The sequence below is a fragment of the Astyanax mexicanus genome, chromosome 12 (genome assembly GCF_023375975.1).
Source record: "Astyanax mexicanus isolate ESR-SI-001 chromosome 12, AstMex3_surface, whole genome shotgun sequence".
In the NCBI taxonomy this organism is placed as follows: domain Eukaryota; kingdom Metazoa; phylum Chordata; class Actinopteri; order Characiformes; family Acestrorhamphidae; genus Astyanax; species Astyanax mexicanus.
Window position 1 is genome coordinate 36,843,114 of NC_064419.1, and position 16,206 is coordinate 36,859,319.

Consider the following 16,206-nt stretch of genomic DNA (forward strand, 5'->3'; position numbering starts at 1 on the left):
AAATGTGTATGTGGCGGGCGGGCGCGGGATTAAAAGAAGCAATTTTTTTGCGGAGCGGTAACGAGACAGAAACGCGGGAGCGTGGAAGAGTGGGTTTAAAAATCAGTTTCGCGCAGACCTCTATTATACATGATAAAAAAAATGCAGGCTCTTCGAAACTGATTTATATAATAAAACGTAAGGGGTAATGTGGCAACAGTAGGGGCTAAATCGGTTACAAAAGCCTGGCCTACAAAAATGATGTCTGAACGAATTTCCTCTTATCTAATATAATTTAAAATGGTTTAAAAATATAAAATAATTTCTAAGCAAACGAAATATTTAATATTGAGCTTATAGCCCAAGTGCAAAAATACAAAATCAGTAATACGGCTATGCCCTGCACAATGCTTAAACCGAAATAGACCAAGTACAATAACGTCATTAACAATGACTTTCCTCTACTCTAATATAATTTAACATGGTTTAAAAATATAAAATAATTTATAAACAAACGAAATATTTAATATTGAGCTTATAGCCCAAGTGCAAAAATACAAAATCAGTAATATGCCCTGCACAATCCTTTAACCGAAATAGACCAAGTACAGTTTACAAATAGCCTAAGTGTGGAAACACAAACAGCAATTTACTGGGCTGGCTTGCGCAGCGGAGAAACCGTGCAGCAGCCTCCTAGCCTGCTTACACAGCGGATAAGCCGCGTGTGGGGCAGCAGAAATTCCGGGATGAAAACACAAAGAAATCTGGGCTAAAAACACAGAAAAAATATGGGGTGAAAACACAAAAATATGGGGGATAAAAACACCAAAAATCCGGGGTGAATATGTCTCGTCGGTCAGAGCAAATTGAACATTTTTCAGTGGATTAAAGGGGCCGTGATTTGCTTTTTTTTTATTTATTTTTTTACCTCTTTTTTTAAAAACGAATATTTGAATATTCGCTTCGAATCAGTGCCGAATATCCGGAGCTCAAAAAACGCTATTCGGGCCAGCCCTAATATTTCAGAGGTTTTCAATTTGGTAAAATCAAAGAAACTCATCAATGTATGAAGTAACAGAAAGTGTACTAATAGTAACAGAAATTTTGCTAAAGGTTACCCAAACTTCTAACCGCATAGTACTGTATCCTCACATGTATCATCACATTTTTCATCGTTGTCTGCTTGGCACTAGAGTTGCTTGCTCCAAGGACAAACTACAGTGTGCTGTCATGTCTGCAGAGAAAGTCATTGGCTGCGACCTTTCTGTACTGTTGAATAAAACTGCTCTGATTCACTCCTGATATGCTGACATTAGCCCTCCCACCAACACACACTGCACTGATTTAACTAAGGCTGCCTACTGAATGTCAGGCCATTGTGTAAGTTTGGAGGATGATCTCATATTTGCCTTGTTTACCGACACTTGTGAGAAATATGAATCATATTTACCATGTTTACCATGTCATTACGGACCATTTTCCAGCTAAAGAATCATCTAGGCATTTAAGAAAAGGTTAAGCTTAGAACTTTACTATTACTAGATTAAAATCCATTTTGTTTTTTTATGGTTAAATACACATTCACTGTGTCCGCTGCTTTTAGAAATGTCCTAACACTACGATCCCGATAGTTGCACCCAGAAGGAGTCAACTGACAAAAATGAAACTTGGTAGTTAGTCATGACAGAATGGCAGTGGGTCATCTTTAGTAATGAGAAAGATTTTGCTGATTTTAAGAGCTTTCATTGAAGGCACAGATACTATGCAATGTCCATACACATCGCAAGACCTATTCTTAATTGAAAATGTGTGTGATGCTATTGAACGTACCAAGACTCCCGTTAAACAAATCCCACCTACCGTAAAAATCAGCAGGAACTGTGTGAGAATATTGAAGCTGCGTGGGATGGATTATTGAAGGACACCATTAGGAACCTCTACAACATCATACTGAGAGGTCTCGTGTCATGTTGAGTTACATACACTTTACATTACACATGTGTTACACACTACTTCTTTATGAGAAGCCCAATCAATATAAATAAGAGTTTCCCATATAATTTTTTAATATTTTGTTATTCCTGGTAACATTTATCTTTCTTCGGAATAACACTTAAATCTGACACTTCCTTCTGGGTGCAACTATTGTCGCAGCTATTTTCTTTGACGGTGAGTGCATGATATTTCCAACATAACTTAAAGGCAGCAATAGCGCATTAGAAACTTCGCTTTGGTTTACTTCCTCCCCAGCTATACAGAGAAAATGCTTTTAAACATTTGCAAAAACGATGCTCACAATAGAAAGGAGTCCATTATGTTTTGAATACTGCCGGGGCTCCATGGGATACCTTCATAATATTCTCCAAAATGACAATAACTTGTTCTGACTATTGCAGCACAAGCTTCTATATTTTCTTATCGCTCATGTAAGACCAGCTCCCTCTACACAAATCTTTATCTTGCCATTAACCAAGAACTGCCAAAACAGATCTGCTTATCTGAACGCAAGGCAAAAAAGGCAGGCAGTTAAACACAAAGGAAAACAAAGGGGGAAAAAATAACATACTGCATGATGATGTCTGAATAACAGACCTGCATACTGGTAAATATATGCTTTTCCACAGGGATTACTCACATGTCTCTCTGCACTTCGGTTGTTTTTGGCACCCATTACAGTGTAAATAACTGGGAACCCCTAAAGGCTCCTAATGTATTTATAACATGTCAAACAATAGTGAAACATGGGGCTATTTGCCCAAATGTCAGAAAGCTGTAAATGTCAGCAGTGAACTCAGCAAAGACTCCTGTGTGTTTAGTTTTCATCACTGTTCCAGATGGCAGAGCACATGAACAAATATAAACCTGCCCTGACATTCTGCTTTCTAAGCCCTTTATATATTGACATTATCTGTGTTCCTAATGTTCTATCACCATCCTTCAGATTTGCAATGTCTTTCAGCAAGCAAGAAAACTATCATGTGCTATCGTGATTATTTCCTGAGGAGTGCACCATGGTGGAGTTTGGAACGCTTTTTGAACATAAGCACATGATTTAAGCTCTTAATTTGTTTATCTATTTGAATATGTCTTATATATTTAATTAAATTAATTACATGATAAATATTTCATGATTTTTTAATGCAAAGCATTGCATGGGCTTGAAACTCCCTCATCCCTCATCTCTCACTTACTCACATTAAGTGGGCGGAAATCTCCAGAAGGGGTCGCTATACACAAACTATGTAAACAAAACTGTATTTAAAAAAATAATAATAAAAAATGTTCTCCTGAAAACTGTTTTTTGGGTGAGTAAAGTGGCTTGTTTTAACACGGTAAACATTTCTGCACATTAAAAGAGCTAGTGGTTAGCGGCTAATGCTAATGCTGCTTCAGCAGTGCTCATCAGGGTTAGCAGCAGGCTACATGCCAGTAATACTCACCTCTGAATGGTGAAAAAGCTAGCGCTTAGCACCTTGATACTGGAGAAAAACTTCACTGAAACTCCTTTATAGCGCTGCACTTCAGCGGAGTGGCTTTACTGCTCCTTACAGCCCAACTGGTGAAATTTATACATAAGGCGCACTGGATTATAGGGCACACTGTCGATTTTTGGGAAACTTTAAGGAGCAACTTTAAGAACACCAGCTGTTTGTTCTATATTAGTTATGAAGGCTTTAAAAAACTTTTTTTTTTATCAAAGTGCATACAAAGTACTTAGTGTTATAAACATTTTGGAAAGTCCAGTCTTAAGCCAGTATACTCAGCATTATGCATTCCTTATGCACAGCAGTATTACTGTGAGGATTTGACTTGCATTAAGCAATAAGATCCTTAGTAAGGTCAGGATGTTGCACGGGGTGATCACTATTTCACCTTATCCTAAACATATTGGATGAAGACCTATACTTCTCTACGAGGAGTGCAACTGCACACCAGTGTCAGCAAAGGGTGCAACATAAAGTAGTTGATTGGCTGTGTGTTTTTTTATGTAAAGTATTTGAGCAGTGTGAGCATGGTAGTTTACAATAAGATGGTCATCTTCAGTAAATGGCTTTAATTAAAAATTAGCTCATTTTAAATGTTAATAGTATTTGTATAGCAATGTATGCAATGTTTCAATATCAGTATTGGTGCAGCTTTAAAATACAAACAGAATGGGACTGATTGGCATTTAGTAATTCATAATTCTACCGGGTTTTTTACTGTTCTGTACACTGTGTCTCAAGATGAAATGTACTTTAGTTTTTAGAAACAACCACATTAAAAATGCTGCAGAGCTCCAAGCTCCAGCTGAGAGTTTCTGTGAATTCCTGTACAGAACAGCACTGGGGGAGCTCAGAGTGAAATCACAACTGAAAAGGGCTTCTTATCTAGCGCTAAAACTCTATCACTACATCCCTGACTGTTACTGCTGTGGTTAAATGTGGTCTGCATGGTTTGCTGTTTTGTGTGATTAGTGGTGTTTGTTAGCTTTGTTGTGTTCTGATACTCACTCTACTGGGCTGAGTGATGTATTCCTGACAGGGTTATACTTTTAATGTTCTAATACTCCCTGTATACTGGGCTGAGTGATGTACTCTTAAGAGGGGTCTCTGGTTAGTGTTTTACTATTGTACTTGACTGGGTGATGTAATTTTAAGAGGGGTTTCTGGTTAGTGACCTTATGATCACTTAACTCGTGATGTACTCTAGAGAGTGATCTGTAATAAGTCTTTAAATATTTACTATACTGGACTGAGTGATTTACACTTGAGAAGGGTGTCTGGTAAATGTTTTGATACTCAGTGTACTGCAATGTGTGATGGACTCTAAAGAGAGGTATCTGGTTAATGGTGTTAAAAGTCATTAAAAGTCATGCTTCCTCCACAGGGCACGTTAGTTTTACACGTGTTTCTACAAATATGTAAGTTTTAGTGAGAAAAGTTAAATACAGAGTTCAATCCTGGCATTTAGTTGTTGAACAAGGAACTGCAGCATCCTATAAACTGTGATCCTTCACTCGACAATGTGATTAGATTGGTTCTCAGGAACGACTAGTTAGAGAAATATCATCTTATCACATATTCTGGCTAAAATTTGGCCTATACTGAACGATTTTTCTATATCTACTTTATAAAAGCCAATGTGTAGTTAAAGGTCTGAAACAGCAGCCTGTGTGGGCCAATTTGGACCGATTAGTTTCTGTGCTGGAGAAGAAGACTGTCTTCAAAACTAAGCTAAAACCATTCTGAGAGCTGTTTCTGAAGTGAGCCAATAGAGCTTTTAAAGTTTTACACAGCACTGGGTGCTTCTCGTAACAGAGTCTGCCATATGAGGCCGATGCAGTTATTGCGAGATGTCAGATCTGCTCTCAATCATGCTATCAGTCAAATAACACCACAGCTTATACTGAAAGAACAGGGAGGAATGTGTTAGTAGTGAGAGAGACAGTCACCACCCATTCCATCACAGCAAAAGAAAGGAAAGAATATGACATAAAGCAATGGGCTAAAATGGCAAATCTTGAGGGATGTAAAGTGGCATTGACAATTCCCAACGTGTTAAATGCCGTTTAAAGCGTTACGCTGAACTGAATGAACTGATACTTGAGTTGATATTTGGGTTGATGCAAAGCCAGACTGAAATTCTGTAATCAGTATTTGCTTAATTTCTCTAATTAGTGAAGGCTGCTATTTTCATCACCCTCCAGGGTATGCCTGCTTTCCTGAACCCCCAGCACTAGAACTCTTTCTCCTCTCCTCTCCTCTCTTCTCTCTCCACTCCTTCGTTTATCCCAGTGTATCCCAGGGGGGGCGGGTGTCTTTACGTTACTTGACTTGATAAACACCCTGTATCATTAGAATGTAGTGTTAGTAGCACATACATTTACATACAGCTGGTCATGTACAGCTTCTCAACGTAAACATCACTACATAAGACACACTTATTAAAACCCTCAGTGTTGGCTGAAAAACTGATTAAAAAATAAATATGTAGACATATGATATGATGATCACCTCCAATAACCATTTGAATAAAATGTATAGGCATACATTGTCCCTGCTATGGCTGCCAGATAATGGAAAAACAAAATAATATAAATTTTTATTGTGATATCACAAACTACAGGAATTTTAACTAGCAGATATTAGTAATATTGGCGGTATTAAAAATGCCCTCTGCATTTTGAAGATCAGAGTAAAATATGTGATACCAGGCGGATATATAAATCATGGAAAATGTGCACATTTTTCTTTTGCATCAATCAGCAAAAAAAAATGTAACTTTAAATAAAAATTTGCCTTTATAAAACACTGCTATCCTGCAATTTGACTATTGCACATGTCCACATTGTGAAGATAATGGTGTGCAGTGCTAGTCCAAAGTTACAACTTTGTAACTTAATATTTTTCTTTCTTTTATTTTTAATCTTAAGTCAGTTGATCCTCTACTTTGATCCAACTATGTTAATCTCTTAAACAGTTATTTGTTCCAGACTTGCACTACTTTCTGCTGAGCTTAAAGATAGCTCAGCCAGTCTGCACTGCTTTTAGTAAAATTCTACAATAATAATGATCACATTAAATTTTAATAATAAAAAAAAGACTTCAATGCTTTTGCAAAACAACGTATTTACATGTCACTGCCACATAAAATCCTTGTATCCCCAAAATGGCAAGTTAAGACATGAGAAGGGAAAATGTTCTTAACTCTTATACTCGCAGTACTGTATCATATATTACTATCAATATCATAATTTAATGATGGTAGAGTCTGACTGCTGCACAAAGTCTTCTCCAGTACATCCCAAAGATTCTCAATGAGGTTAAGGTCTGGACTCTGTGATGAACTCTCTTAATCCATGTGTGAAAATGATGATCTCATGCTCCCTGAACCACACTTTCACAATTCCAGACCCATGAATTCTGGCATTGTAATCTCGGAATATGTTCCGTGCCATCAGGGAAGAAAAAATCCATTGATGGAATAACCTGGTCTATATTGAGTATATTCAGGGAGTCAGCTGACCTCATTCTTTCAGCACATACTGTTGCTGAACCTAGACCTGACCAACTGCAGCAAATCCACATCATTTACTTAGTTAAACCCAGGCAGTTTATATTATGATAGGTTGGCAAAAATTTGATAAAAAAATCTTTATATAGTGCATAGGCCTGGACAATAATTCGATATCGGTATTTATCGCGATAAGAAATGTTTCAATAACGGTGATATCATTTTTGTGGTATATCGATATGTATTATTTACAGAATCTGTCACGGACAGGCGTTTTACTGGCGTCAGCTCGCCGCACAGCTGAACACAATCAGCCTCCGTAGCTGGACTATCTCTGTGCGTGATGATGTAATCACATAGGCACGTAGCCAGATAGGCTAGGCTAGGCTAGATTTGGCTAGGCTAGGCTAGGCTCGGGTCCGCTACGCATCTAAAATGCCTCGCGCTGGAGCCAAACGGAGCCGGGACGAGCGGATCCAAGGCTAAGGTAGGCTCGGTTCGCATCTGAAATGCTCCGCGCTGGAGTGGAACGGAGCGGAACCAAGCCGAGCCTAGCCTAGCCTCGGGTCCGCTCGGTCCGCCCACGGGTCCGCTCGGTCAGCGGTCAATCGCGGGTCCTCTCGGTCAGCCGCGGGTCCTCTTGTCTCCCAGCACGGGACATTTTTGATGCAAAATGAATGCCCCTGCCGCTTCCACAAGTGATCAATTGAAGGAGGGAGGTCTAATTCAGTGGTGAGGGTTCAACTCTCGAAGGTCTGCTAAACTTCAGTTTGCTGCAAATTGTGCCGGAGAGTGGAGCAGGTTAGCAGCGGTAACGTTAAAACATCTAATCTGTTCCACCACCTCAATCAGTTCCACTACATACAATATTTTCCTTATACTGGCTGAATCACTTTTATAGCGTATGTTGTAAGTTATTTAAGTTATTTAAAGTTTATGAATCCTTTAGGTTTGTTTATTTGACGGGGATATCATGTTCCTTTTATGTTTATAAAGAGTTGTATTTTGGCTGAAGCACTTTTGTAGCTTATATTGTAACTAAGTTATTTATAGTTGATAAAGCCTATAGGTTTGTTTATTTGACGGGAAAATCTTGTTGCTTTTATGTATATAAAGGCTTCTTTTATTCTTTATCCTAGTTGAAACACTTTTTTGTTTTGATCTGTTAAATTTGTTTACAAAAGAATAAGAAGTTCTGCTTCTGTCCTAATTTAAAGTTATTTTTATTGGTAATAGTTATATAGGCTTATGTTTGACAGGGATGTCATGTTTTTATTTTGCTATATGCAAATAAAATTGAGCATTGATTTATCTTGACTATTTTTTATTTCTTAAGTATTATAATGTTTTCGTGAAAGGAGGTTTCAAAGACTTAAATTAAATTTTCAGACAGTAGTAGGTACATATTTCCATTGCAGGGATTCTTCGCAGTTTTCTGTGGCCTTCTAAGTATTTATATAGATATCGAAATTATATCGTATCGACCGAAATTAAGGAATATATCGTGATATGAATTTTGGCCATATCGTCCAGCACTAATAGTGCAGTATATTGAATGCCATGTAAAGCTCTATAGCAAGAGACACTTGGGACAGCTAATCAAAACAAAAGCCAGTCTCTATTCTATTAACCACCACATACACAAATAAAAAGCATAGATGAAGGAGTTGTGTGTCTAATAAATAGGTGTCAAACCTGAAGACCCCTCTTTCTGAATGCAAGTATCTTGTCTAAACTGAAACAGAAAGCTGACAGAAATGGCCACGGTCCAGAGACTCGGACAGTCCTACACATCCCTTTAATGAAGTCCCTTGGACACCTGCCTAAGTTGTCAGAGCGCCCTCATTAAACAAGAGGCTTCAATGGGACACCTAAGGTAGATTTGTCCTGGAGATTAACACACTCAGAATATGTCCCATTTTCATAGGCAAGCTGGATTGTTATGAGACGAAATAAATATTTTATGTCTGTAGCGTCTGGCTCGAGGTCAGAATTATCCGGAGTGTATTCTGCATGTAACATCATCTGTGACATCAGCTAAAACTTTATATATAATTCACACGTCCTGACATAATTCCAAACGATGCCCAAAATGGCTGCGTATGTGAAAAGAGGGGCATGAGGAAAGATTAAGGCATGATTTGATTATGCTATGATTTGATTCTGAGACGATTTCCCCCTCAGACTGAATTCGCCACATTAATCTGCCCTGCCGCGCTACCCGCTGGCCAATATTTGTCCCATACTACAGGAAGAGTAAACAAAGCAAAACTACAGTGGCAGCTCAGCAGAATGGACCGTTGTACATATTTATGTTTCATGCATTTGGCTTCACTGGTTTGGCAGTGTTTTTCAATCCCTTAATATTCCTCTCTCTCTCTCTCTCTCTCTCTCTCTCTGACTCTTTCTTTTCTCCCACTTTTCCCCCCTTTTGCTCTCTCCTTATTACTTCCACAGTTGCAGTGGGCATAATGGATGTTCCTTGGACTTAATAGAATGGACTCTCTTCAAGGCTTCTTACATGAGTCTATTCAAAAGCACTCACCATTCACTTACTCTTTTTGGAGTTCCGTTGAAGGAAGCCAGACGTTGCTTTCATCCTCTCTCGTCATCCTTATCTTCTTTTATCAATCTTCAGGTAATCCGTTTTCGCTGCAGTTGAAAGTGCTCATGACATCAAATAATTAAAAAATAGAAAGATTACAAAATGTCACTTTTGGGGTGATTCTATATATCAAACCGTTGTCGTGGTGGACTTGCGTAGAATGGTTTTCTGTGGTTTCTGAGTCGGGTGATGAGGCACAAAAGGTGGAGTCGAAGGGGGAAAGCTATGACTGAGGCTCAGGCCGCCATTTTCCATCAGAACGTGGGACGGCGCCAAGGAGGAGCATTGATGGACAGGGCTAAGCTTGATGTCGATCAATTCCGTGTGTAAGTGCATATCCGTGTTGTTCATGTCGTACTGCAGGTCGCAGTCCGGGCAGTAGCCGTGGTACTGGACCGTTTCGCTAAATCGCACGCGCTCCCGTGTCACCTGGGGACAGCGGCTTTTCTTGTGCCTAAGAAGGGGCATCGGCATCAGCCCCTTCTCCGTCACACTTTTAGGCCCGCAAGCCAAGTCTCTGCTGGGTATGTTTATCGGCTTGGTGGGGAAGACGCCATTCCGCATGAGTGCCCCGTTAGCCCTGGCTAGGTTCCCTGAGGACAGGCTCTTGCCATGGTCCTCGGCCCGAAGTGGCGTGAGGCGCGGAGGCGGAAGAGGAGGGTGCGGCCTCTTCAGGACCGTGAGCACACCGGGGTTAACGCATGGGGGTCGCAGTAAGGTGTCTTCGGGATAGATCTTGATTTTCTCTATGCTGGAGGCTGTGGTGGTGGTGGTGGTACTGCTGGAGCTGCTGTTCAGCGTGTCTGTCTTTGAGCTGTCAGCCATCTCCTCCTCCAGCTGTAGGTCTGACGTCAGGGAGTCAATCTCGTGGACAACCTTAAAAAAAAAAAAAGAAAAAGAAATGAAAAACAATAAGACAAAGAGATTAGATCTTATCCATTCCAAACGCATCGATTCTGATGGTGGTTCTTCTGTGGCATAGCTCCCAAGAAACTTTTTTGGACTTTTTTTCATCAAAATAAAGTCAAAAACAGTTTTGGGATGTTGGGTTTTGAGCTATTACAGGCTTATTTTACATGGTGACAGCTAAATATTAAACACCCCACACTGGGACATCTGCAAGCGTTCTTCTCAGACACTGGCACAGAAAGAGACATTTATTATGAATACTTCAAGTTTAGCAAGAGCCAAAGTGTCTCAAGAGGCTCCCTCTATTTGTTCCAATTACATAAGACCTGTGCATATAATAATAACAGTGGGGTTTGAGCAGTGTGTAGGATTTGTGCCTCCTCAAGTCCAGTCACTCTGCCCCTCCTTCTACAATGTCCTGTACACAGTATTCCTATACTCACTGAGAATGAAGTGGGCAAGCAAGATTTGCATTGCAAATGCGGCTCTACAGTACGATTACACAGCAGAGCAATAGGAAGGCGGTACACTGTGTAATGTAGGTGATGTTTGTTGTTATGGTGCTGGATGGATCAAACTGATATATTTTTAGTGTAGGATAGGTAAGCTTACAATGTGAAGTACTAAGTAGGCTGTATAGATTTATTAAACAAGGAGATGTCTTCCTACACTCCTTTCTCTTCTACATACAATACACACATATACATATATATATATATATATATATATATATATATATATATATATATATATTGTGTATTGTATAATATACAGTATATATGCTAGTTGTAAGCTTCAGGTGGTAGTTGGTTTTGGAAGGTCTAAGCTGGTGTTTGATGGTCAAGGTGGTGGAAACTCATACAGACGAAAAAAATAAAATATTAACGACTCTAGCTGGTAAACCAGCTACTGGGCAGCACAGAGTTCTGGTCAAATTTGGTCATGGTAAATATCTAATTCCTTACATTTTACATTTCTTTTACAGCTTTTAACTGACGCTCTCATCCTGATCGACTTACAATGTTATTCCTATTACAGAGGTGGGCCTCTGTAGTGTTAGGAGTCTTGCCTTATAAGCGCTCTGATTGGTGTAGCACAGCATAGTCACCCAGACCAGGAATTGAACCCCAGTCTCTCAAATGGTACCTTACAAGCAGGCGGTGGTGTTATCCACTGCACCACACCAACCACTGTGTTTGCTGATCATGCTGCATGTTCAACTTGCCTGTTCTTGCTGCTCATGCTGAGTCGACCAGCATGATCAAGCATGGTCTTGCCTGTAGATCTGGTGAAAAGCTGATCAACCAGCTTGATCAACTTGAGCTCGCCATGACATATATATATTTTTAAGAGGTCATGAAAAACCCAATATCCAGTGTTAGACAGCTAAGTTTAGAAAAAGTAGTAAAAGTAGTAACATATATTATCAATTCGGCATGTTATAACCTACAGTATGGAATATTTGCAGTGTGTGTTCAAGTGTTACATCCTAACCTCCAGTGGCAGGAGCACAGCAGGCCCAGTGTTGAATCTCATTTTGATTCATTCTGGCCTTATTACAAGATTATGATATTACTAAACCCACAACAAATGATGAGGACAGACCAACAACAACAACACGGGCTCACCATACAATGTGCTGGAGAGAATAAAAGACTACAGACAAAAAAAAGACGTTCAGCTGGTGGAGGTACCGGTAGGTTGATACACCAACGTGCTGTATGTATCTCAAACCTATGGTCCACGGTCGATGGCTCTCCTGCCAGACAGACAGACAGCTGTCAACATGGAGTGCTCTTCCATATCTCCCATATACAACAACAGCTGAGTGGGAATGAAAGGGGGGCTACAGAGAGAGAGTTTCATTAACAAACAGCCCGTGTAATGACAGTCCAGCAGCTCTCAGCTCAGTTTAGACACACTGTTGTTCAGACTGGTCTTCAACAAGAGGGGGTTTTGTTATAGTTTTAATATTATAGCTAACTAGGTTAGACAGCTGTAATGATTTAAATAAAGGCCTCCTCCGTTAGCAGCCATAAGTAGCTAAGGGTTACAAGATCTCCAAACGTGTCTTAGATCTAATAAAAAAACATTAGCTAGCTAAATAACATTAGATTATTAGCTAACTAGGTTAGATTTACAAGCCCAGCTGTTCAAAGATCTACACACACATACAGGTAGCAAACCTAACCTATCAGAGAGAGAAATCTTAGCTAACACACACACAGATTACACACACACACATATTACACACACACACACTCCTCCGTCCTCAGCCTCCTCCTCACTCAGGTCTGAGACACCGACCTCTTTGAGTTCTTTGGCCACATCCTTCAAGTCGCCCAAGATGCATTCCAGATCCTTCACGATGGTCTTGATCTGCCGTTTCACCTGAACTTTAGAGACCCCCTCCGCCTCCCCCTGCGCCCCTGTCCCTGACATGCTTCGACAGGAGCCCCCCGGAACCGAGGAGGAGCGCGGCCGTTATCCGCTCATCGACCGCGGCGCACTTTCTCCGCGCATTTTAACGCCGTGTTTTCCTCTCCGCCGCTTCCCTCCTTTACACACATTGCAGGAGAAGCTGAAGAGAGAGAGAGAGAGAGAGAGAGAGACAGAGAGAAGAAGGGAGGGGGGAGGAGGAGGAAAGCGTCCCGACACTTGCGCATGCGCAGACCCGGCGATGTATTTTGGACGAAGCAGCAGCATCGGCAGCAGGGATTTTGAATACTAACGGAAAAAATATTTAAATTAGCTAAAAGTCGACGACCAGCTAGCGAATAACTCTCGTTATTATATATTTTTATTCGAAACGAACCAATTTCTGTTCATTTGCGGTTTATTTGTTAATAAGTGAGGTCATTTGAGGTGTGAATAAGTATGTGTGTGTGTGGTTCGTGGGGAATTATTAGTTAACGCTAACGCTACGTTAGCTAGCTAGCTAACGTTAATGTATTCAAATATGTATTCCAACAGCACACTGTAAAGTATCTAAATAGGTTATCTAGCTTTAGTTAGCTAACAGTACAGTCACTGTGACCTGGTGACATTTACAGGTATAACATAGTAATAGTTAAGTCATGTATCATTTGTTCTTTTTATTTTCAATTGAGAATCAAGAATTGAAAACAATTCAATATTTTGTTTTTTGTTTTTGAATATAATACCAAAAAAAGAAAAAACAGCTTGTATGTACAATGGGACCAGAAGCTGAACTTGATCACCAGAGTCTTATTCGGATTTCCGTTCCACCAGTAAAATGTTTATTTTCTCTGCAAAATCTGGACACTGTATTATCGAACTGTAACACTAGAGCGTTTATAAGCAGCAGGTTAGAAATGTAACTAACTGATGGTGATCACAGCAGCCCTGTAACAGATCATGGGCAGAAAATTTTCCTTTCCCTCCCTCAGTGCTCCACTCTTAAACTGCAGCCCACGCGATTAGATGAAATATTACGACTTTATTCTCTCGCAATATTATGACTTTAATCTTAAAATATTAGGACTTTAATCTCATAATATTATGACTTTTATTCCTGAAGTGAACTGCTTTTATTTTTTAAGAGTGACCCTAATAAAAACATTACACTTTGAGAAAAAAAGTTGTTATGAGATTGATGACCCTGATGGGGCCATCACTGATATGTACTTGTGGGGCTAACATGAAACATGTGGACAAAACTTTCTGGCTGCCAGATGGGATATTCGTACATACACGCATGTAATGTAAAAACCTCAATCTGCTGTTATACAAAGCACAAGTAGATGGAGCTTAAGCATTTTAAATTTAGAATAGTATTTCTGGTCTTATGTGTACATGACGCTCGGACAAAGGAAGTCTTAATGGCCAAAGCGTGGATGCCACATCTGGTCCCTAACCAGACATGATGCAGTGAGGAGAACAGACATTAAGCTGTTCTAGGATGAGCACCTGCCATCTAAATAATCCTTACACTGTTCTCCAACGACTTGGCTGAAAGACATGGCAAGAAATGGTGTCTGCAAAGCTACTGACAAAGCCAGCAAGGTGGGCAGCCTTCAGGGAGAGAAGCCTGGGCTGAACTCATGTCCATAGTTTCTGATTCATGACCTAATACCTTTAAGCTCTTTATATGATGGGCTGCAGACACATGTCTAAATGCCTGAGAACATATCTTCCTTGCCTGGAGCTTGACAAGACTGCTATGCTGCTGGACATTCGCTGGAAGCAATCTGCATTGAATCCATCTGTGGTGCCACACAGTAGAGAAGTGATTGAACACCATAGAGAGTGGACAGACATTTGAGGAAGATGTACACTCCTGTATGCCTCTGATGCATGCAGACAGTGATTCCTTAGTCACATCTGAAAATGTTGAATCCCCAGTGGGTTAACCTGCAACTGTATTTGTGAGCAAGCTCATGTGGCACTTAGTGTGCTTAGCTTGACCTTTAGGTGAATGAGAAGCAGCATGATCTGAGTGCACTTCAGGGGCAGTCCAAGGATATGCTTATGCCTATAAACTGTCTAGTCAGTAATAGGGGCAGCTGGCTGTTTTCCCCATTACATTTGAAGATATAAGCCTACACATGGGCTATCACCCTGGTCATGCCTCTGAACTATTGTTCTGTCCTGTGGCATCAGTTTTCCAGTAGTCCTGCTGTAGAACAGGGACAAGCCCTATCAGCAGCTGGAGCCCCTAAGTGGTGGGCAATGTTGGTCACATTGCTGTAGCAACTGGGCTATGTATAGTGATGTTTAGGTGGATCTTGTCTTAACAAGTGACATTATGCCGTGGCAAGTCTGGGTGGGAGATTGGTACCACAGCTGCAACCAGTTGAAGGCAGCTCTAGCTATCCTGTCTGTCAAGCACCCTTGAACACCCTTGTCCAGGGAACCAGGGCACAGCCTAAGACTGCTTTTTAAAAATGGTCCAGGTCAATGAGTAGCGCATTGCATGAGTAATGGCCATCCTAATGCTTGAGGGTGTTGAAAGCGTTGATGGTAGGCACAAATAAGCCTTCAAATAAGCTGTGCATGTTCAACCAATTAACTGGTAGTGCCATCAGGCACTGATGCGGGGAGAGATAGTGAATGAGTTGCAGAAAAAAAGCTAGAAGGCCCATATGAAAGCTTTGACCATGTGTTAATGAGCATACGCCAAATATGCAGAAAAGGTGCTAAAGCACTCAGGTTGTAGTAGAAACATAAGCCATAAGATCTTGACGAAAGCCACGAATAGCAGTTTCTGCTACTTGGTGTTAATAAGCAAGCACTAAGTAGAGAAAGCACTAGGATTACTGAGATTCCTGAGACATTTAGAGATCAGACTGAGAGGCTGCAGTTAGTACCTGCAGGTAGTGCTACAGGTGCTAACAAGTAATTGACAAGAGGCAAAAGTGCCGTCAACTAATAGTCAAAACCTGTCACATATTCAAGTGGAGACATCCAGTTAGAAAGTCAGGAAGTGTTTCCAAGCAGTCAATCAGGGTAGAAAAATATTCCGGATGCAGTAGAAATGAGACATACATTCAGCTGAGAGCCGCTAGTAAGCAGGCAGTGCTACCACGTGCTGATAAGAGAGTGTTGCAAACCAACACTAAGGCAAGAGCTTGGTTTGCAGTAGATACCAACCATAGGTTCAGGTGAAAACAACAAATAACCCAAAAAAATGAAATGACCAAAGCTTTGAGATCATGAGCTGGCTTTATCAATCTGAATATGAGAGGATGTTCAAA

General features: G+C 40.4%; 1 protein-coding gene across 3 annotated transcripts in view; it reads right to left on the reverse strand.

Moving 5' to 3' along the window:
- Positions 1-13,553, reverse strand: part of prr16 (proline rich 16) — a 30,814-nt gene extending 17,261 nt beyond the window's left edge. The window contains exons 1-2 of one of the 3 annotated variants that reach the window (XR_007441429.1): positions 12,797-13,553; positions 9,521-10,456 (exon numbers count right to left, since the gene is read on the reverse strand). Coding sequence is in view for 1 of the 3 variants with exons in the window: in XM_049486013.1 (XP_049341970.1) it covers positions 9,710-10,456; positions 12,797-12,931 (882 nt within the window). In the remaining 2 variants the exon portion in view is untranslated. Of the gene's footprint in view, positions 1-8,519; positions 10,457-12,796 lie in introns of those variants that run through there. The other 2 variants (XR_007441428.1, XM_049486013.1) reach the window with 2 other exon arrangements.
- Positions 13,554-16,206: the final 2,653 nt, after the last annotated feature.